This window comes from Triturus cristatus, chromosome 5_2, assembly GCF_964204655.1.
Source record: "Triturus cristatus chromosome 5_2, aTriCri1.1, whole genome shotgun sequence".
In the NCBI taxonomy this organism is placed as follows: Eukaryota; Metazoa; Chordata; class Amphibia; order Caudata; family Salamandridae; genus Triturus; species Triturus cristatus.
The window spans coordinates 116,366,618-116,387,302 of record NC_140588.1 but is presented as its reverse complement, the minus strand read 5'-3'; the positions used below and the strand labels follow the sequence as shown (position 1 = coordinate 116,387,302).

At 46.1% G+C, this 20,685-nt stretch overlaps 1 protein-coding gene across 1 annotated transcript in view; it reads left to right on the top strand.

The window, feature by feature from the left end:
- CDH18 (cadherin 18) overlaps nucleotides 1-20,685 on the top strand; it is a 2,052,455-nt gene that overhangs the window by 1,484,776 nt on the left and 546,994 nt on the right. The window contains exon 9 of the mRNA XM_085606897.1: nucleotides 12,359-12,612. Within this exon, the coding sequence (XP_085463023.1) occupies nucleotides 12,359-12,612 (254 nt within the window). The remainder of the gene's footprint in view (nucleotides 1-12,358; nucleotides 12,613-20,685) is intronic.

The window sequence follows — 20,685 nt, the reverse complement described above, 5'->3', positions numbered from 1 at the left end:
ATTGTTTTTTTAACGCAGACCTGACAGAGAGTTTTGGGTTGGTACTTACAATCCAACACATATCACGATTGGAACGTGCTGCCTTATGTTACTAGGCATCAAGAAGGCGTTCTATGGGTGGTGCATTGACATTCCATAATCTACTCATAGATTTCAATGCAAATCTATATCTACAAAGACCTGCAGACATGGGTTCATGCCTAAATCCTGCTCCCTTCTGAGACCAGTGTTACGAGGAGAAATATTGTTATTTTCCCTCAGAGCATGCATGCACAGAGGAAATTGCTTTCGGCATATGTTTTATGCAGGAAGATGTTACTTTCTGCATGAACACTATGGGGCAGATTTACAAACCCCTTGTTATGTTATGTTAAAAATATTTATAGAGCGCTCGTACACCAAACGGTTTCATGGCGCTAGTGGGAGAGATGCAGCAGAAGTCATGGCTTACGCATATGCCTGTGTGAATAAAAGGGTTTTAAGAAGGGTTCTAAATCGGGAATAAGAAGTTACTAACCTGAGCTCAGTAGGGAGGGAGTTCCAGAGTTGGGGGGCCAGGAGAGAAAAACTAAGGCCGCCGTGTTTTTTCCGCTTGAAGGGAGGGACGACCAGCAAATTTGAGTGAGAGGAGCGGAGAGCGTGTGAAGGTGTGTAGCGAAGTATCAGGGATGAGATAAAGGCTGGGCCTAGGCCGGCTAGGGCTTTAAAAATAGTACAGCCCAGTTTAAATGCGCAGCGGTTTGCTACTGGAAGCCAGTGGAGGCTCTTCATCAAGGGGCGGACATTTTGATGTCTAGGTTGGTGGAAGATGAGTCTGGCTGCTTGGTTCTGGACCAGTTGTAAGCGGTGAAGCTGGTAAGCCGGAATGCCAACATACAGTGAGTTTGCATGGGGAAGCGGGGCGTCTGAGACCACTCCATTTAACAATGTTCCCCCAGATATATGGGTCTCTCACTACCAAGCCCAGTTCACTTGTTCTTTAACCCCTGTGTTTAATTCTACTGATATTGTATCCACAGAGGTTTTAACTTCTGGCTTGGCAGAGATTGAGAAAGCCAGTGAAGCCGCGCCGGCAGGTCAGGCGCCAGGACCGTATTGTATTCCCACGGACGTTTTTAAATTTGATTAAAAAAACTGGGCCACTTATATTTTTTTTTTGATAAATGCTTTGGCATGGGGTGCTCCCTTGCACACTTCCTGGCTAGGTGCAGAAATTATACCTATTGTTAAAAAGGGAGACCGTTCTAGCCCATCCAATTATAGACCCATTCATTTAATCGATTCACTTCAAATAATTGTGGCCAGGATCGTACTATTTAGGGTCAAAGAATGGATTGACGAGTCTCAGGTATTAACTACTTTCCAAGCAGGGTTTCGATCCCACGTTAGTACAATTGACCAGGTTTTTAGATTTTCTATGATTTACTGGAAAACGGTCACTCTAGCGGGGGGAACCCTGTTTGCGGCTTTTATAGACCTTAAATCTGCTTTTGACCTAGTCCCTCGTAGTAAGCTGTGGCACTCTCTTAAGGAGGCAGGTATGCCATTGGCGCTTTTATCGCTCATTGTCAAACTTCATACTTCTAACTATGCCCAAGTTAGATGGGGACAACAGGGTGAGCTCACTGAAAAATTTCCTGTCAATAGGGGCGTAAGGCAGGGGTGTGTTTTAGCCCCGACACTGTTTTCTCTGTTTAATAATAGGGTCATCTCTTATTTTGCAAATTATTCAACTGACGCACCCTCATTGGACGGCTACAGGGTCCCACTCCTCATGTTTGCAGATGACACGCTTATACTGTCCAAGACACAAACTGGTCTGCAGCGGGCCCTAGATAGATTTTTGGACTTTTGTAATGACCATGATTTGGCCATTAATGTTGACAAGACCAAATACATGGTGATGCACAAAAACAAAATAATTAAGAGTAAACTGTCAATGAACAACACTCCGTTGGAACGAACGGATACGTTTACTTATCTGGGGATCACCATGGGCCGTAGGCTGACTTGGAAGCCACAAATTGATTTACTCGCCCTCAAACATAATCAATTAGCTGGCGCCCTACTGAAAGAACATAAAGCCTCACATACTAAACCGGTGGGACCCGCTATTGCATTGTACAATGGGAAAATAAGAGCCTCAATCATTTATGGGGCGGAGATATGGGGTTACGACAATCTTTCGCAATTAGTATTAGCCCAAAATAAGTTCCTACGCTCACTGACTGGCCTCCCTCAGTCTACACCAATTAAACCTCTTTTGTTAGATTTGGGTTGTAGGGCGTTTGACGATGAAGCCGGTTTTAGACCCCTTTCTTATTGGATAAGATTGTGAACAACCCCCGAGCTACTTCCATATGCAAACGCAGTATGGTACATTAAAGACCAAGACAAGCTTAGGAGAATAGCCTGGCTCCAATATATCAAAGGTGGCTTGCATGATATGGGATTGGGCCACCTTTGGTTAGATCCCAGGGGTAACCAATTCCCTAACAAACAGGACTTTAAAGCCCTATATTGGGAATCTAGGCTTGGGATTATAAGGTCAGGGGTTATCAGCAGCTCCTTATCTGGTCTTTTTATGGACCACAAGTTCATAAGTAGCTTCGAACCATACTGGAATTTTATTTCTAGACCCGAAGACCGTAAATTATTCCATCAATTTAGAGTGGGGTCTCTCCCACTTAACTCCTTTAGAAATAAATGGAAGGAGAGTTATGATAAGTTATGCCCCACACAGATAGAGACAATTACCCATGTGTTGTTTGTGTGCCCCGCCTTTGCTCGCCCCTGGTTCACATGGCTTAAGCCGATCTGCTCAAATTTAGGAACCAGATCATATAAGACATAGTCAATACGGGAGATAACCAGGGCCAGGAGAACCAAGGTAAGGGTCTCAGTGGTCAAAAATCTAGAGATCTTTCGGATTCTGCGAAGGTGAAAGAAGCAAGATGATACAACGGCGCCGATTTGAGCTTTCATGGACAGGTCTTTACTTATAATGACCCCAAGGCTTTTTACTGAATCAGTAGGTTGGGGAGGGTTGCCTAGGAGAGGGGGCCAATAATTGGCGTTCCAGGGGTTAGAGGTAATGCCAGTCAGAACAAGCTCAGTTTTGTCAGGATTGAGTTTCAATTGACTAGCGTTCATACAGTTACTGATGAGACATAAGGTGGACTGAATACTGGAGACAGACGTGATGGAGGAATCAATTTTAAACACTAGTTGAAGGTCGTCGGCGTAGTTAAAAGTGGCCACCTTGCAGTAACATAGGGATCGGATCAGGGGAAGCATGTACAAGTTAAAAAGAAGGGGGGAAAGAGAGGATCCCTGAGGGACTCCGCAGGTCAGACTTGCCCTCCTAGCTGAAAAAGTGGCCAGGCGGACTGCCTGGGATCAATTTTCGAGAAAGGAGGAGATCCATTTCAGGGCGGTTCCCTGGATGCCGGCGCTCCCGACACGGTTGATCAGAATATTATGGTCGATCGTGTCGAACGCGGCAGAGAGATCCAGGAGGATAAGGGCCTGAGGGATGTTGTTATCGGCCCCCTTTCTGAGTTCGTTCATGACTGCAAGTATGACAAGCTCTGTGGAATGAGCTGGTCTGAAGCCAGCCTGCTGGGGATCGAGAAATAGCGAGAGTTCAATAAAGGAACTGAGACATTTGGTGACATGAGCTTCTAAAATCTTACTGAGGTAAGGAAGTAGGGAGATCGGGCGAAGGTTGGTGAGAATTGAAGGGTCGGTGTTGGGTTTCTTAAGGATGGGGACAACCTCGGCAACTTTAAAAGAATCGGGAACTAAGCCTAGTTTCAAAGATTTATTGAGAAGTGCTAAAGGGGGATCAGGACGTGTGGAGAATGCTTCTTGAAAGAAGTGAGGAGGACAGGGGTCTGGAGGGGAGCCAGATCTAACTTTGTTTACGAGTGCAAGAAATTCCTCTTTCGAGATCAGGGGTATCTGATCTAGCACCTGCGGGTTCTTGAACGAGATCAGGGAATTTGTAGGGAGAGCGGGCGGGGGGATGCTACTTTTGATAGTGGCGATTTTCTCCAAGAAATAGTCATTAAGAGCATCGCATAACAGTTGGGAAGGGAGTGGTTTAACAGTTACTCTGTCAGGCAGAGATAGTTCATCCACAATAGCAAATATGTCTTTGGTTTTGGTTGCTGAATTGATGATTTTCAAGGAGAAGTACGTGGATTTGGCCTGAAAATTGGATTTTATAAAGTCATTTAAAAGACTAATGTACGTAGTTTTTCTTTCCAAGGAGTAATTACGTCTCCAACTGCGTTCCGCCTGTCTGAGTGCTAATTTTTTTGTTTTCAGGTCATTAGAGAACCAGCGTTGGGCGTCGTGAGGACGTTTAAGTTTAGATATTTTAAAAGGAGCAACAGCGTTGCTGGCTGAGTCAAGCCTTACAACAAACAAATGATGGACGGAATGCTGACAATGCATACATTCTCCCCCAGTCAAGAGATCTGGATTAAATCCATCGTTCTTTTGCCCACTACACCACCCCAGTTTAGACATGGCCATATGCAAATCAGCCTTGACCCTGTGCCTCATGGGAACAGTCCAGCCCGAACTGCCAAGCCATGTCTTCCCTGGACCGGAATCAAGCATCCTAGGACCGGTTTCTGGCTATCAGCCGTCATCAGCCAGGATAGCTTGACTCCAGTGGTGTAGTGAGCACGGGTCCCACGTCTGGGAATACCCATCCCACTTAGGGCGAAAAGCGTTACAACAAACAAATGATGGACGGAATGCTGACAATGCATACATTCTCCCCCAGTCAAGAGATCTGGGTTAAATCCATCGTTCTTTTGCCCACTACACCACCCCAGTTTAGACATGGCCATATGCAAATCAGCCTTGACCCTGTGCCTCATGGGAACAGTCCAGCCCGAACTGCCAAGCCATGTCTTCCCTGGACCGGAATCAAGCATCCTAGGACCGGTTTCTGGCTATCAGCCGTCATCAGCCAGGATAGCTTGACTCCAGTGGCGTAGTGAGCACGGGTCCCACGTCTGGGAATACCCATCCCACTTAGGGCGAAAAGCGTTACAACAAACAAATGATGGACGGAATGCTGACAATGCATACATTCTCCCCCAGTCAAGAGATCTGGGTTAAATCCATCGTTCTTTTGCCCACTACACCACCCCAGTTTAGACATGGCCATATGCAAATCAGCCTTGACCCTGTGCCTCATGGGAACAGTCCAGCCCGAACTGCCAAGCCATGTCTTCCCTGGACCGGAATCAAGCATCCTAGGACCGGTTTCTGGCTATCAGCCGTCATCAGCCAGGATAGCTTGACTCCAGTGGCGTAGTGAGCACGGGTCCCACGTCTGGGAATACCCATCCCACTTAGGGCGAAAAGCGTTACAACAAACAAATGATGGACGGAATGCTGACAATGCATACATTCTCCCCCAGTCAAGAGATCTGGGTTAAATCCATCGTTCTTTTGCCCACTACACCACCCCAGTTTAGACATGGCCATATGCAAATCAGCCTTGACCCTGTGCCTCATGGGAACAGTCCAGCCCGAACTGCCAAGCCATGTCTTCCCTGGACCGGAATCAAGCATCCTAGGACCGGTTTCTGGCTATCAGCCGTCATCAGCCAGGATAGCTTGACTCCAGTGGCGTAGTGAGCACGGGTCCCACGTCTGGGAATACCCATCCCACTTAGGGCGAAAAGCGTTACAACAAACAAATGATGGACGGAATGCTGACAATGCATACATTCTCCCCCAGTCAAGAGATCTGGGTTAAATCCATCGTTCTTTTGCCCACTACACCACCCCAGTTTAGACATGGCCATATGCAAATCAGCCTTGACCCTGTGCCTCATGGGAACAGTCCAGCCCGAACTGCCAAGCCATGTCTTCCCTGGACCGGAATCAAGCATCCTAGGACCGGTTTCTGGCTATCAGCCGTCATCAGCCAGGATAGCTTGACTCCAGTGGCGTAGTGAGCACGGGTCCCACGTCTGGGAATACCCATCCCACTTAGGGCGAAAAGCGTTACAACAAACAAATGATGGACGGAATGCTGACAATGCATACATTCTCCCCCAGTCAAGAGATCTGGGTTAAATCCATCGTTCTTTTGCCCACTACACCACCCCAGTTTAGACATGGCCATATGCAAATCAGCCTTGACCCTGTGCCTCATGGGAACAGTCCAGCCCGAACTGCCAAGCCATGTCTTCCCTGGACCGGAATCAAGCATCCTAGGACCGGTTTCTGGCTATCAGCCGTCATCAGCCAGGATAGCTTGACTCCAGTGGCGTAGTGAGCACGGGTCCCACGTCTGGGAATACCCATCCCACTTAGGGCGAAAAGCGTTACAACAAACAAATGATGGACGGAATGCTGACAATGCATACATTCTCCCCCAGTCAAGAGATCTGGGTTAAATCCATCGTTCTTTTGCCCACTACACCACCCCAGTTTAGACATGGCCATATGCAAATCAGCCTTGACCCTGTGCCGCATGGGAACAGTCCAGCCCGAACTGCCAAGCCATGTCTTCCCTGGACCGGAATCAAGCATCCTAGGACCGGTTTCTGGCTATCAGCCGTCATCAGCCAGGATAGCTTGACTCCAGTGGCGTAGTGAGCACGGGTCCCACGTCTGGGAATACCCATCCCACTTAGGGCGAAAAGCGTTACAACAAACAAATGATGGACGGAATGCTGACAATGCATACATTCTCCCCCAGTCAAGAGATCTGGGTTAAATCCATCATTCTTTTGCCCACTACACCACCCCAGTTTAGACATGGCCATATGCAAATCAGCCTAGACCCTGTGCATCATGGGAACAGTCCAGCCGGAACTGCCAAGCCATGTCTTCCCTGGACCGGAATCAAGCATCCTAGGACCGGTTTCTGGCTATCAGCCGTCATCATCCAGGATAGCTTGACTCCAGTGGCGTAGTGAGCACGGGTCCCACGTCTGGGAATACCCATCCCACTTAGGGCGAAAAGCGTTACAACAAACAAATGATGGACGGAATGCTGACAATGCATACATTCTCCCCCAGTCAGGAGATCTGGGTTAAATCCATCGTTCTTTTGCCCACTACACCACCCCAGTTTAGACATGGCCATATGCAAATCAGCCTTGACCCTGTGCCTCATGGGAACAGTCCAGCCCGAACTGCCAAGCCATGTCTTCCCTGGACCGGAATCAAGCATCCTAGGACCGGTTTCTGGCTATCAGCCGTCATCAGCCAGGATAGCTTGACTCCAGTGGCGTAGTGAGCACGGGTCCCACGTCTGGGAATACCCATCCCACTTAGGGCGAAAAGCGTTACAACAAACAAATGATGGACGGAATGCTGACAATGCATACATTCTCCCCCAGTCAAGAGATCTGGGTTAAATCCATCGTTCTTTTGCCCACTACACCACCCCAGTTTAGACATGGCCATATGCAAATCAGCCTTGACCCTGTGCCTCATGGGAACAGTCCAGCCCGAACTGCCAAGCCATGTCTTCCCTGGACCGGAATCAAGCATCCTAGGACCGGTTTCTGGCTATCAGCCGTCATCACCCAGGATAGCTTGACTCCAGTGGCGTAGTGAGCACGGGTCCCACGTCTGGGAATACCCATCCCACTTAGGGCGAAAAGCGTTACAACAAACAAATGATGGACGGAATGCTGACAATGCATACATTTTCCCCCAGTCAAGAGATCTGGGTTAAATCCATCGTTCTTTTGCCCACTACACCACCCCAGTTTAGACATGGCCATATGCAAATCAGCCTTGACCCTGTGCCTCATGGGAACAGTCCAGCCCGAACTGCCAAGCCATGTCTTCCCTGGACCGGAATCAAGCATCCTAGGACCGGTTTCTGGCTATCAGCCGTCATCAGCCAGGATAGCTTGACTCCAGTGGCGTAGTGAGCACGGGTCCCACGTCTGGGAATACCCATCCCACTTAGGGCGAAAAGCGTTACAACAAACAAATGATGGACGGAATGCTGACAATGCATACATTCTCCCCCAGTCAAGAGATCTGGGTTAAATCCATCGTTCTTTTGCCCACTACACCACCCTAGTTTAGACATGGCCATATGCAAATCAGCCTTGACCCTGTGCCTCATGGGAACAGTCCAGCCCGAACTGCCAAGCCATGTCTTCCCTGGACCGGAATCAAGCATCCTAGGACCGGTTTCTGGCTATCAGCCGTCATCAGCCAGGATAGCTTGACTCCAGTGGCGTAGTGAGCATGGGTCCCACGTCTGGGAATACCCATCCCACTTAGGGCGAAAAGCGTTACAACAAACAAATGATGGACGGAATGCTGACAATGGGAACAGTCCCGAACTGCCAAGCCATGTCTTCCCTGAGTCAAGCCAGCACTTGATGGCGGCAGCCTGAATATTAAGGCAGTCCATCTCGGCAGGGATGGAAGTCTTTAGTAGGGAGCGAAAATCATCCTTGTTGGCCCGATTCCAATTTCTGGCCCAGTGCTTGCCCAGGGTCGGGGGTTTAACGAAGGGGGAGCAATCCAGGGAGAAGTGGATAATATGATGGTCTGACCAAGGACATGGGGAGATGGAGGGAGGTGTAATAGTCAGGTTGGCAGTCCATGCCTGATTCAAGATGTGACCCTTAACATGAGTAGCAGCATGAACATGCTGGATACAGTTAAGCCCGGAGAGGAGGTCTGTAAATTCTAGGGAGCTAGTGCTTTCCTTAGTGTCAGAGGGCCAATAATTGAAGTCACCTATAATAATAATTTTAGCATTGTTGATGACTAGTTGGGAGATCAGTTCTCCTGCCAACTGAGGAAAGGAGGGCATGTGTTGGGGAGGTCTGTAGAAGAGAGCACAGATGAAAGGGAAATGAGGAGAGTCGAATTTTAAGATAAGACTCTCAACAGACGGTATGCCAGTGACTGTTAAAGCAGTGAATCTAAGTTTATGATGAATAATGGCGGCAACTCCTCCACCAGGTTTCCCCAGGGATCTATTGGTCTGGAGTATATAGTACCCCGTAGGAATTGTTGCCAAGATGTCGGGTAGAGAGTTGGCGGTGAGCCAAGTCTCTGAGAGAAGGAGTATGTCGGCTTTGTTGGAGTCAAGAAGGTGAAAGATTTCTAATTGGTGCTTAGTCAACGAGCGAGTGTTTAAATAATTAAACACCATGTACGTCTTGTTTGAGGGCGGGGGAGAGATATGGTCCGGCGTTTCATCTGAATTGGCCGGTGGGCACTCTCTGAGCGGTAGAGTAGGGAGTTCAAGCGACCCATACCTGGGGTTGAGGATACCTATAGTAGATAGATAGGTTTTTAGGCAGGGGTCAATAGGCCAATTCGCCTGATTGTTACGCAGTTCAGCATCTGAATAGGATAAAACTTGGGCATAGTGGGGCACCCCTAGCCCCGGCCGGGGACGGGCGCAGACGGGCTTGCCTTAGGTGCGCCTTCGGCACGCCAGGGCGCGCCCGCTGCGCGCGTCCGCAGCGCGTGAGTGTGACCATGCGATTATATAGTGGTGGGGCGTGAAGAGCTAGTGCGCTAACCCTTACCGGAAATGCCTCCTTATTGGAACTCCTGAGAAGCCCTCCGCGCAACGGCACAAGCCGCGTCGGACCGGGGCGATGGAATTTGACTGAAGCAGGTAGGATCAAGTGCAAAGTGCAGTGCGAATTAATAATAAGCAGACAAATTTTAAAACAGATTTAGGCAGTGGTATATTTAAAACCAATTCTGAGTAAAAGATTTGATTATACTTAAAAACACACACGGTGTTTCATGTGGAATGATTGATTAAATACGCAAGGCTTGGCAGCACAACTAGCGGCATCACCCGCTTGTCAGGATTCTGCCGCGTCCGCTGCGCGTGTGTGTGACCATGCGATTATGTAGTGGTGGGGCGCGAAGAGCTAGTGCACTAACCCTCACCGGAAATGCCTCCTTATTGGAACTCCTGAGAAGCCCTCCGCGCAACGGCACAAGCCGCGTCGGACCGGGGCGATGGAGTTTGACTGAAGCAGCTAGGATCAAGTGCAAAGTGCAGTGCGAATTAATAATAAGCAGACAAATTTTAAAACAGATTTAGTGCGACACTTTTGCGCCACGTTTGCGTCACTTTTGTGACGCAGCGGTGGCATAAACAATGCAGCCAATTTACAACGTGAAGCATCTAGGGAGATGCGTCATTTTGTAAAGCCCTGTGTCACAATATACCTGCGTCAGATATAATGTATGCAGGGTGTGTGTTCCCACACAGGAAAGCCTCGTAAAAGTGACGCAATTAAATCTACAATATTTTGCTGCGCCACTTCTAGGACGCCACTGAGTCAAAACCTTACGCCTGCTAGAAGCAGGCGTAAGGAGTGATGCAGTACAATAAGTATAGTCCTCCACAGGTATTGCTGGAGTTGCGTCGTGGTTGCGACATGACTCCAGCAATGCATGATTTTTGGGCCAACAGATGCGTCAGAATTTCTGACGCATCTGTCAATCCTTGCGCCATGGTGCGCTGTATTGTAAATACGGCGCATCCATGGTGGTGCAAGGGTATCGCAGGGTGGTGCAGGAAAACTGACACATCTCTACAGATGCGTCAGTTTCTTGTAAATTTGCCCCTACGCTGACCCAAACACCCTTGCACTGTGGTATATCAGTGTCTGCTTCGGCACATGCCAGGATAAAGCGCGCCATTTCAGAGAGCAAGCCGAACAGCGTCACATCTTTGTAGATATGGCGCTGTTCTGCTCTCACCTGTTTGTGCAACACTGCACAGCAACTTCAGTTGCTGCGCTGTGTTACGTGATTTGCTTTCAACACAGGAGAGCACAGTAGGGCAGATTTATGTTGCACTTGCGCCACTTTTGCGCCGCCGTTGCGTCACTTTTGTGAAGCAGCAGCGGCGCAAATCCTGCGTCATGGTGCGGGGTATTTACAACGTGACGCATCTGGGAGATGCGTCACGTTGTGAAGCCCTGTGCCACATGTAGGCGTTCCAGGGCAGGTGGGGGCGTTCCGGCGCAGGAACGCCTCCTAAAAGTGGCTGAGTGAAATCTACAAGATTTCACTCAGTCACTTTTAGGCCCATGCTGCGTCAAAACCCTGCGCCTGCTTGAAGCAGGCGTAAGGATTGACGCAACATTGTACAGATAGGGCCCCCCAGAACATTGCTGGAGCTGCGTCGCGCTTGCGACGCAACTCCAGCAATGCGCCACTTTTACGGCACAGATGCGTCACGCATCTGTGCCGTTTTTGCCCCATGGTGCGCCGCATTATAAATGCGGCGCATCCATGGTGGCGCAGCTGTGGCGCACAATAATTGGCGCATCCCTGCTGATATGCAGGGATGCGCCAGTTAACATAAATCTGCCCCAGTATTTTTAGCAAGCATTCTGTATTAAGGGAACATTTTGTAGGCCAATGTAATTAACTAGAAGACACAATCGCATATGACGCTTTGAGTACATTCAATAGCATTTATTTTAGTGTGCTGAAGTACATATTTGGTAGCAATACCCACCGAAAAGTCTAAGTTAAGATATTTTCGGTGTAATTTGTAAAATATGGACCTTAAAAAATACAACAAATACATCCTATTGCTGACTGCAGTCAGTTTTATTACAAATTGTACTATACAAATTTCTTCTGGTTGCAGCACAAAGGGGTCCTTATGCTATTGCAAAATACATGCGTTTCAAATGTCAATTTCAGCGCTTACTGTAGTAAAACAAACGAGCGCCACTCAGAGTCATTTATGCGTTCTTGCCCAAAATATTAACGTACGCATGCTGCGTAGCACTTTGTAAGAGTAACTCATGGCTAACATGCCATATGTTTAATAATGCACAAAGATGCAATTAACCGACGAATCACAAAGATCACATACATCAAACCTTTATTTGATGTAACAGTTGATGTCGAAGTGGAATATGTAAATGTTTTTAATGTATATTTTTCTGTTGTGTATTATTTCAAAGCGTCTCCATTTGCCATTGTATATTTTCTCCAGAAGTATTTCACCACAGTGACATTTTTCCAAACATTTCTAATCACATTTCTGGCACATCAATTATGATGGCACTGACGACTTTAAACGAAAAGGTCCATGATTAGAAATGTTTCATCTATATTTTATTCAGTCATGAAACTTTTAATTCCAAAATCTGATTATTTAATTTTCAGATGTCCGTTTCTAACCTGGCACACGAGACTTGCTTAAAAGCTTAGGAAAACATGTTAAAAACATTTGAAAGGCAGCATTAATTTGAGACTGTGCGCTATTATCCTAAGTGTGTATTTAAAGTTTTGTATGATTGAAAATTCTGTCCTGCATGCATAAACCTATGCTTTTTTTCAACAGCCACTCAACTTTGAGCGAAAAAAGCATTACTCTCTGAACATAGAAGGAGCGAATCCTCACCTTGACGTGCGTTTTTCACATTTGGGCCCTTTCAAAGATTCTACAACACTAAAGATCATTGTGGGTGATGTGGACGAGGCTCCATTGTTTACTCTGCCATCCTACACCTTGGAGGTGTATGAAAATGCAAAGATTGGTACCGTGGTTGGCTTGGTAACAGCTCAGGATCCTGACAGTGCCAACAATTTGGTAAGGTAGGTACAACAATGGGCATAATAAATGTGACTTTTATATATTTTGTTGGTCTGTAAGGTAGGTGCAACAATGTCCACCATAAATGTGATGTCTTATATTTTTTGCTGGTCTGTTATGTAATGTTATGTAGACTTTTAGAGGGCTGTATCACTTGGGAGGGTAACTTGGCATTGAGCAGGTGTGAGCCTAGCCACACCTAGGGCCTACTGGGACTGCTCGAATTTCCAGGTCTTCATCTTTTTGTGAAATCCAAGAAGTGAGGCATAGGCTCTTTCATGTAGCAGCAGGTCATTCCACACATTAGGAGTGATGTAGGAGAAGGCTTGACTGCTGGATCTGTTTTCTGTATGCGTGAGAAGTTTGTGAAACCAGGGGGCATATGTATCAACATCACCATTTGCGATTCTCAAATAGCGATTTTTAAAGAATCGCTATTTGAGAATTGCAAAACGGGATGTATTAAAAAAATTGCAAACTTTTTGCAATTTCTTAAAATTCCTTAATTGCGATTAGCAAATTGCGAAATCGCAATTAAGGAATACCTGCCCATTCATTTCTATGGGCCAGGAGACCCATAGGAATGAATGGGAAGTAATTCTCAAATAGCGATTCGCAATTTGCTAATCGCAATTTGAGAATAATTTCAAAGGTGCAAGGGTGTCATGATGACACCCTGATGCATCCCTGAAATGAGCATGTGTGTGCATATGGCGCACATACATGCCCTAAGGGCATGTATGAGCGCCACGTGGCACTTGGTAAATTTAAAAAAAGTGCTTTTTGAAAGGAAACCGCAAATTACCACCAACTGGAAGTTGGTGGTAATTTGCGATTTCTTAAGGATAATTCGCACAACTTGGGTGCTTTTTACATATCATTTAAGAAATCGCAATTTGCGATTTCTTAAATGCTTACGCAAAATTAAGAAATCGCTAAATTAGCAATTCCTTAATTTTGCGATGGGATGTGGCTCATACATCCCGATTACCGATTTTTTAATCGCAAACGCTGTTATTTTGCGAATCGCAGCGTTTGCGATTAAAAAATCGTTTGATACATATGCCCCCAGATGAGGTATGCTGGGCCCGTGTTATGTAATGCCCTGAAAGTGTGGGTAAGGAGTTGGAATTGGGAGTCAGTGAAGCTCCTCCAGGTGTTAACATGATGTGAGTGCAGCATAGGAGATTGAGACTGATTAAGGCCACCAAGTTCTGAATGGTCTGCAGACTTCTGGTGAGTTTTTGTTGTTGATCCCTGCATAGCAGGTGTTCCCATTGTCCAGCTTACTTGTCACAATTTTTTTCCGGGTGCTAACTGAGAACTATTTGAAAATGTTCCTCCTCACCATCTTCAGGATATAGAAGCATGAGGCAGTGAAGGCTTTGAGTTGGGTGTTCATTGTAAGTTTGCTGTGGATGATGATCCTGAGGTTCTTGACATGTGTGTTGTGGATGGTGGGAGTCGGTCCTAGCTCTGTTAGCCACCAGGTGGAGTCACACAGATATGTGCCGATCAAGAAGATCACAATTTTATTCTTGTTGGGGTTTAGCTATAGACAGTTCGTCTTCATCCAGTGGGCGATTACAGTCATGTAGGCATTGAACTTAATTAGTACTCTGGGCGCCTTGTCCGGAAGGGAGAGAATGAGTTGCTAGTCATCGGCATCAGAGAACACATTGATGTCTTGAGCACGGATGATGCTGGCTAAAGGGATCATGTATATGTTGAAGAGGATCATACTCACAGAGAATCTTGGTGAATCTTGGCAGATAAGGTCACATGCATCTGAGTTGGACAGTGCCAGGCTGACTCACTGGGTCTTTCCAGTCTGGAAGAAGCAGATCCATGGGTCTACATGTCCTTGGAGTCTAATGACGTGTAGGAGTTAGATGAGGATGGTGTGAGAGACTGTGTCAAATGTTGTGGAGAGGTCCAAGAGGATGAGGGTCCCTGTGCCTCCTCTGTCCAGAGTCATGCGAATGTCATACATTTAGTGATAAGAGCAGTTTCCGTGAGTTATTCGGTGAGGTGTCTGTTAATGATTTTCTCTAAGACCTTGGCCGAAAATGATAGCAAGGAGATCAGTCTGCATTTAATGAACGTTGAAGGGTCTGCAGAGGGTTTCTTCTGCAACAGGAGGACAGTTACATGTTTCCAATAATCTGGGAAGTTTGCAGAAGAGGTGGAGGCATTCAGAATGGGTGTGAGCATGGATCTGATGAGTTGCATTCCTCTGGAGGAGACTTGGTAGGGGCAGAGTTCTGATAGGGCCTCTGAGTGAATGAATTTCATGGTGGCTGCAGTTCCTTCTGGAGTGATGATGGGCCATGTGGTTGGTATTTGTTCTTCGGAGAAGATCGGGAGGTGTTTAGGGAGGTCTGTCAAGTCTTGTTGCTGGCTGCAGTTGCTGTACGTGGCTGTGGTTTTGTTTATGAAGAATTAAGAGAGATTGTTCCAGAGGTCCCGAGAGAGGGTGATTAAGTTGGAGACAGCCAATGGTGAGGTGAAATCCTTCACAATGGCGTAGATTTCTTTAGTTCTGGTGGTGGTGGTGGCATTAATTTGGTCTGCCAGAGCAGCATGTTTGGTGGTCAAGATTATTTGGTGTTAGCATCTTAGGGTGGATTTGAACAGGCTCCTGTCTACATTGTTGGTTCATTCTCCATGTGCTCTTCAGTTAATTGCTGTGTTAATTCATCAGTCTCAGTTCCTTGTGTATTAACTGGCTTGGGGTCTGGATCTTGTTGTTTTGGGGGCCTGCAAATTGGAGCAGGAGGTGATACAATTGTTGAATTTCTTGATGGCTTTGGGGAGGCTGGTGCTATGTTTGCGTCAGTGGGTGGAGGGAGTTGTGTTCCAGTCCTTGGAGGGGATGTTGTTCCAGTTTCGGCGGTTAGGTCTGTCAGTGATGTGTGTGCATTGGACTGGGACAGTTATGCTGAACTTGATGAGGGTATGATCTGTCCAGGGGACTCTTATAGGTTCATCTACTCGAATGTTGTTGAAGTTGATAAAAATAGGGTCTGGGAGGTGTCTGGCAATGTGGGTAGGTCCCTTTACTCATTGGGTATGGCACAGGCTTCCAAGGTCTTCAATGAGTGCTCTTGAGTTGGGGTTAGCATGGGCTTCCATGTGGAAGTTCAATTCTCCTAGTGAGATTTTGCTAGCATCGAGGGCAAGTGATGCAACGAAGTCTGTGATGGTGTCAGTGAATTTGGTGTGCAGTCCCGATTGCAAGTAGATGAGAGTGCCGCTTAGGGTGAAGTTGTCCGTGGCATGGAGCTTGAAGGACAGGTGTTCTATGTTAGAAGGTTGATGTCGCTGGGATTTAGTGCAACTGATAGTGTTCTTGTGGATGATGGCAATTCAGCTTCCGGGCTTGTGAAGTCTGTCTTGCCTGGCAATCTTGTAACTAGGGGGGCAGGGGGGCTTTGTAAGGTGCTGATTCAGCCTGGTTTTTGTGAGAAAAAGTTTGTCGGTCATAGTTGTGCAGCAGGTTCCAGGTCCCAGATCAGTGGATGTTGGGTGTGGATGTTTGCAGGACTGTGTGAGTTTGAGAGAGTTCTTATAAGGAAGAGCAATCTCTGTTGTAACAGAAAGGTTTGCTGTGCTACCACTTATTTTTATACCCGATTTCAGAAAGTAAAAAAAAACACTGCAGCAATCTAAACTACCAATATCTTGTGGAGTTGTGAAGCAAATGAGCTCAAAAGAGAACTTTGTCTTCCAGGTTCTAGGAAAAGAGTGATAAATTGAAGCTTGGAAAAGGCCCCATCCCCTCAAATACTCATAGGGATTTTATGTCTACTGAACTGGCCGTGAGCTCTCCATCTCTCTATCTCTGTTTGATGAATGTTCTACAGAATAATGGGATGTTCATGTGAGAGTTTGTGAATGGTGAGTGGGCAGGTGATTGTTATTTGCCTAGTTTTATTGCTACTCTGCAGGCGCCCTGTTCTCCAGCCTACATCTCTATGACCCCACAAATGATCACCACCAAAGTTTCAGCTCGCTCTCTTTGTCTTCATATCATTAGGGGCAGATTTACTAAAATTTCATGCCACGCAGCCCAGCAACCAAAGTGGCTGGGCTGCATTGCATGAGGAGAGAACAGGCCAGAGCCATAGCTCTTAAGAAATTGTGGGACTGCTCTCTTCCCAAGCACTGGTGCCAGCGGTGTCTGGCACAGGTAAATGTGGTAGGGTAGTGGAGCGTGGCAACGTGGGGGGGAAGTTGACAGATGGCACAATAGGTATAATTAAATAAATAAATAATACCTGTTGCATCGTCTGTCTACTTCCCCCCGTCGCATCCTGCCCAGCCCCACAGCACCAGTTACATTAAGCTTGCATTCATTTGGTGGGCATGGACAGGTGAAGTTATATGCCCAAAATCACAAGATTATGACCCGAAACTGAGACGTGAACCTAGTCACCCAGTTCCAAAGTCAGGTTCAGGTCCTAAAATCACATCCTCTCCCACGACATGTTAGCTTCTCTTTTTACCCTGCTTTGATTGCCTATTGAAATATTTAGTTGATGTATTTATTTAGTTAATATGGTTAAGATAACCCATACAAACATAATGAAAGCAAGCTTAACATTAAACAAAAATACTTAAGATCATGCAGTTAAAAACACTCTTAAGTTGCCTCATCATATTATAGAAGTTGCAGATCTCTATGATGATATTTTTGTTCAATAGAAATATAGCAGCACTATTCTAATGAATGAGGCATGGCCAGGAGAGGCAGAAAAAAATTAAGGATATATCGATGTGTATAAAAACTGTACAGTTTAACAAAACGAATGTGATTGACTTGACAATGACTGGCAGGCAGAATCTACAAGTTTGTTTCTCATGGTCATCATCAACACGTCCTTTTGATTCTAATATCTTCATGTCTGTTTTTATATGTGTTGCATCATATTAATTGGAATATTTAAAGTCAAACACAGAACTTCTGGTTACAACTTTAACATGCTACTTGGTTACAGTATCATCTCTGAATAACCTTTCACCTGTAGTATAGCTAAAGCATTCACATTGGTGCTTTTTAGATGCAATTGGGGGATGGAAAATAGTGAATGTCTCTTTGGCATAGATCAGGCAAAACGTCATTTGAATTTTGCCCTGATTACCTCACCAGGAGTAGATTTGAGAAGGTAAACATAGACTGATGGTTATATAAATGGGAGCCAACCCGCTGCTCTAGAAATAATTAACAAGATCATTTTTAATATGTGTACTCTAGTAATGATGGTTTAGTGAAGCCACATTGTTCCATATCTAACCTACCCAAGGCATTTGCCACAGAGGTTGCGCTTCAACTCAATTTGTCATCAGCTAGTTACCTAAAGCACTTCATTCCTCGGCTGGGTTAAAGTGCTCCCTCTTGCGAACCAAGTTACCATAAACGATACATATTTACTGATTTAGTTGGAAGTGTTGTGGTCACTTGTTACCCTGCTCATAACAAGCTGGGACGGCTATCTGAGCTGTTCTACTTTATAATTGTTCTTCAGCTTTGGACCTTCATGAACTCCGGAAAAATATTGCTTCTAATCTCGTCTGAAAAACAGTTGGTCTTTTTTTTTAATGCATGCTACTGAGCTGGGATTGTTTGCACTTTTGTCACACCTTGTGGCATCAGAAAACTCTTACTCCTACTTAAAATTATATGGACTCAGGTCCACATCCATTATAGCACAGGTAATATTGTTATTTCATGCCCTTATTACCCAAACATTGAAAATGTGTTAAGACACAGATTTGTCTATGCACTATAGCCCTCATTATATATAATGTATTCTCCACAACACTCACTCATTGATCCGCACCCCAATAGGAGGGGTGGCTGACCTATTATTCAACCCCCAGTGGTTATGGGTGCAGAGGCGTAGCTAGAGCTTGTGGCGCCCGGGGCTACCCCTCAGATATTGCCGCCCCTGGGGGGGGGGGGGGATTGTTGGGGAAAAAGGACAGCAAGCACTTGAAAGAGGACCGAGAGACACGTAGTATCGCTGCTAATAGTTACCTCGATCATGCAAGTTACATGCACATATATACATGACATGGTCCAAGGCTACAGAGTTGAATACACCGGTGACTGGCAGTACAAAAAGGAACACACAGACTGCATGATCTATCTGGGGACTCAGAAAAACCGCATGTGACATCCATCAGAGAGCTGCGTGAACAATTACCTGGTAATCCATCATCTACAGCTGACATTAAATGACCATTCATCATGGTCCCCCCATTAAAGCAGTGCACTTTGTGATCTGCATGGTACATGTTCTTTGCAGCAGGCACCTTAACCCTCTGTGCTACCTTTCCAGGAGTCAACCCTTCCACTAGACAAAACTCGGATCTCTCTCTAGGAAGAACATTAATCACCGAAGTTATCATGACATTTTTATTGTTTCTGAAAATTGCTGGAGGCCAGGAAGGAGGCAGCAAGTTTTTTTTAAACCATAATATACTTGCAAATACTACGCACCCATCCGAAATAGGTTCCCAGTGAGGTCACACTGTTCACACTGCCCTAACCTGCTCAAGGTTCATGCGACCTCAGTGACAGAGTCACAGTGACTGGATCACTGTTGCTCTAGGGTGTGCTGCTTCGTAGGCCTGCCCGCAAGACTGGAGATGAACTTCAGTATGGATTGTGGTGGACAGGCCTTCAAGGTTAACTCACAATTGACACCACTAGGGTACACCTGCTTGTGCTAAGACATCAAGCCTTCTAAAGTCTAGTGGGGCCTTCTAAGGTCTAGCATGGGAATATGCTCCCTCAGTAGAGTGGTCTGGTGGACTGGTCATGAAGGCTGAACCCAGTTCCCCAGTTCCAAATTCGACAGCTCTGGCCCTAGTGCCACATCCTCTCCCCCACTGAACACCATATTTGCCCACTGAGAGAAACTCGCACTGCCTTCAGCTAAAACCTAATTGTGCCCGCTATAAACACTTGGATGTTGCTCAATTCAAATTATGCACTTGATAAGAGTATTATGCTGCCTAATAAGAAAAAGTAAAAGCAAACACTCATAGGGAATGCAAGATTAAGTAAAGTATGTGAAATGTAAGCAGAAACAACATGGTTACCTTAACGATCTCTCACTCACTATTCAGAAATCAGCGAGTGATTTTACCTGAGTGGGGGGCCAGGGGGTACTGGAACCAGGAAAAAACTTAGCCTTGGTAACCAGTTCACAAAGGTATGTTGACTGTGCACCTCACATAAAGCATACAGCTGACTGTTGTGGTGCACTGTAGCACCCAACAACACTTTTCGATAATGTACATCACATGCAGACATGGAATAGCGCACAATGGGTAGAGCTTATATAGCACATAGGCCAGAAATACCATATAGATGGATGGCACACAGCTCCCAAGAGCATTGTAAGTAGTTTAAAACTTACGCAAGCACACGCAAGCATCGAACAGAACACTCTGGCCAGACCTTGCATACACCCCACATAGCGCAGATATGCTATTCAGCTGGCTGCAATGTGGCCCCAAAGAGCACTTTTCAATAGCATATAACACACACAAACTTCCAACACAACACATTAAATAGAACATTTTGCTTACATCTAACTAAGCACAGACATGGCAATTGGGCCGTGGGCCATATTTTCCATAGAATGCTTTATATAAACATAAATAACGTACCATAAAATGTAATTGCTCCCCCTATAGTTGTGTAGCTCTATCTATAACTTGGTCATCAGATTGTGCTACAACAAAGACGATGATGCTGGGCTGGTAAACCGGAGAGAGAGGGCCAACCCATCTTCACTACTGAGAGGCTCAGAAGTGCATCATTTAATTTATGAGGCAGGCCGCCTGGCCGCAGGACTGATTTGATGCAACTGGTGCAACCATGCTGCAGCTGCGAGCTACAACTACTGCGCTGATGGCCTGACTTTACGCCACTCTACTCTATGCCACTGCACTTTTGGGTAGAGGTGCATCAGTGCATGTGCTGTATGTGCCATGTCTAGAGGTGGATCCAGGAATTAAGGGAGGGGAGGTGGACGGGACCTCAAGACGGTGTAGCGATT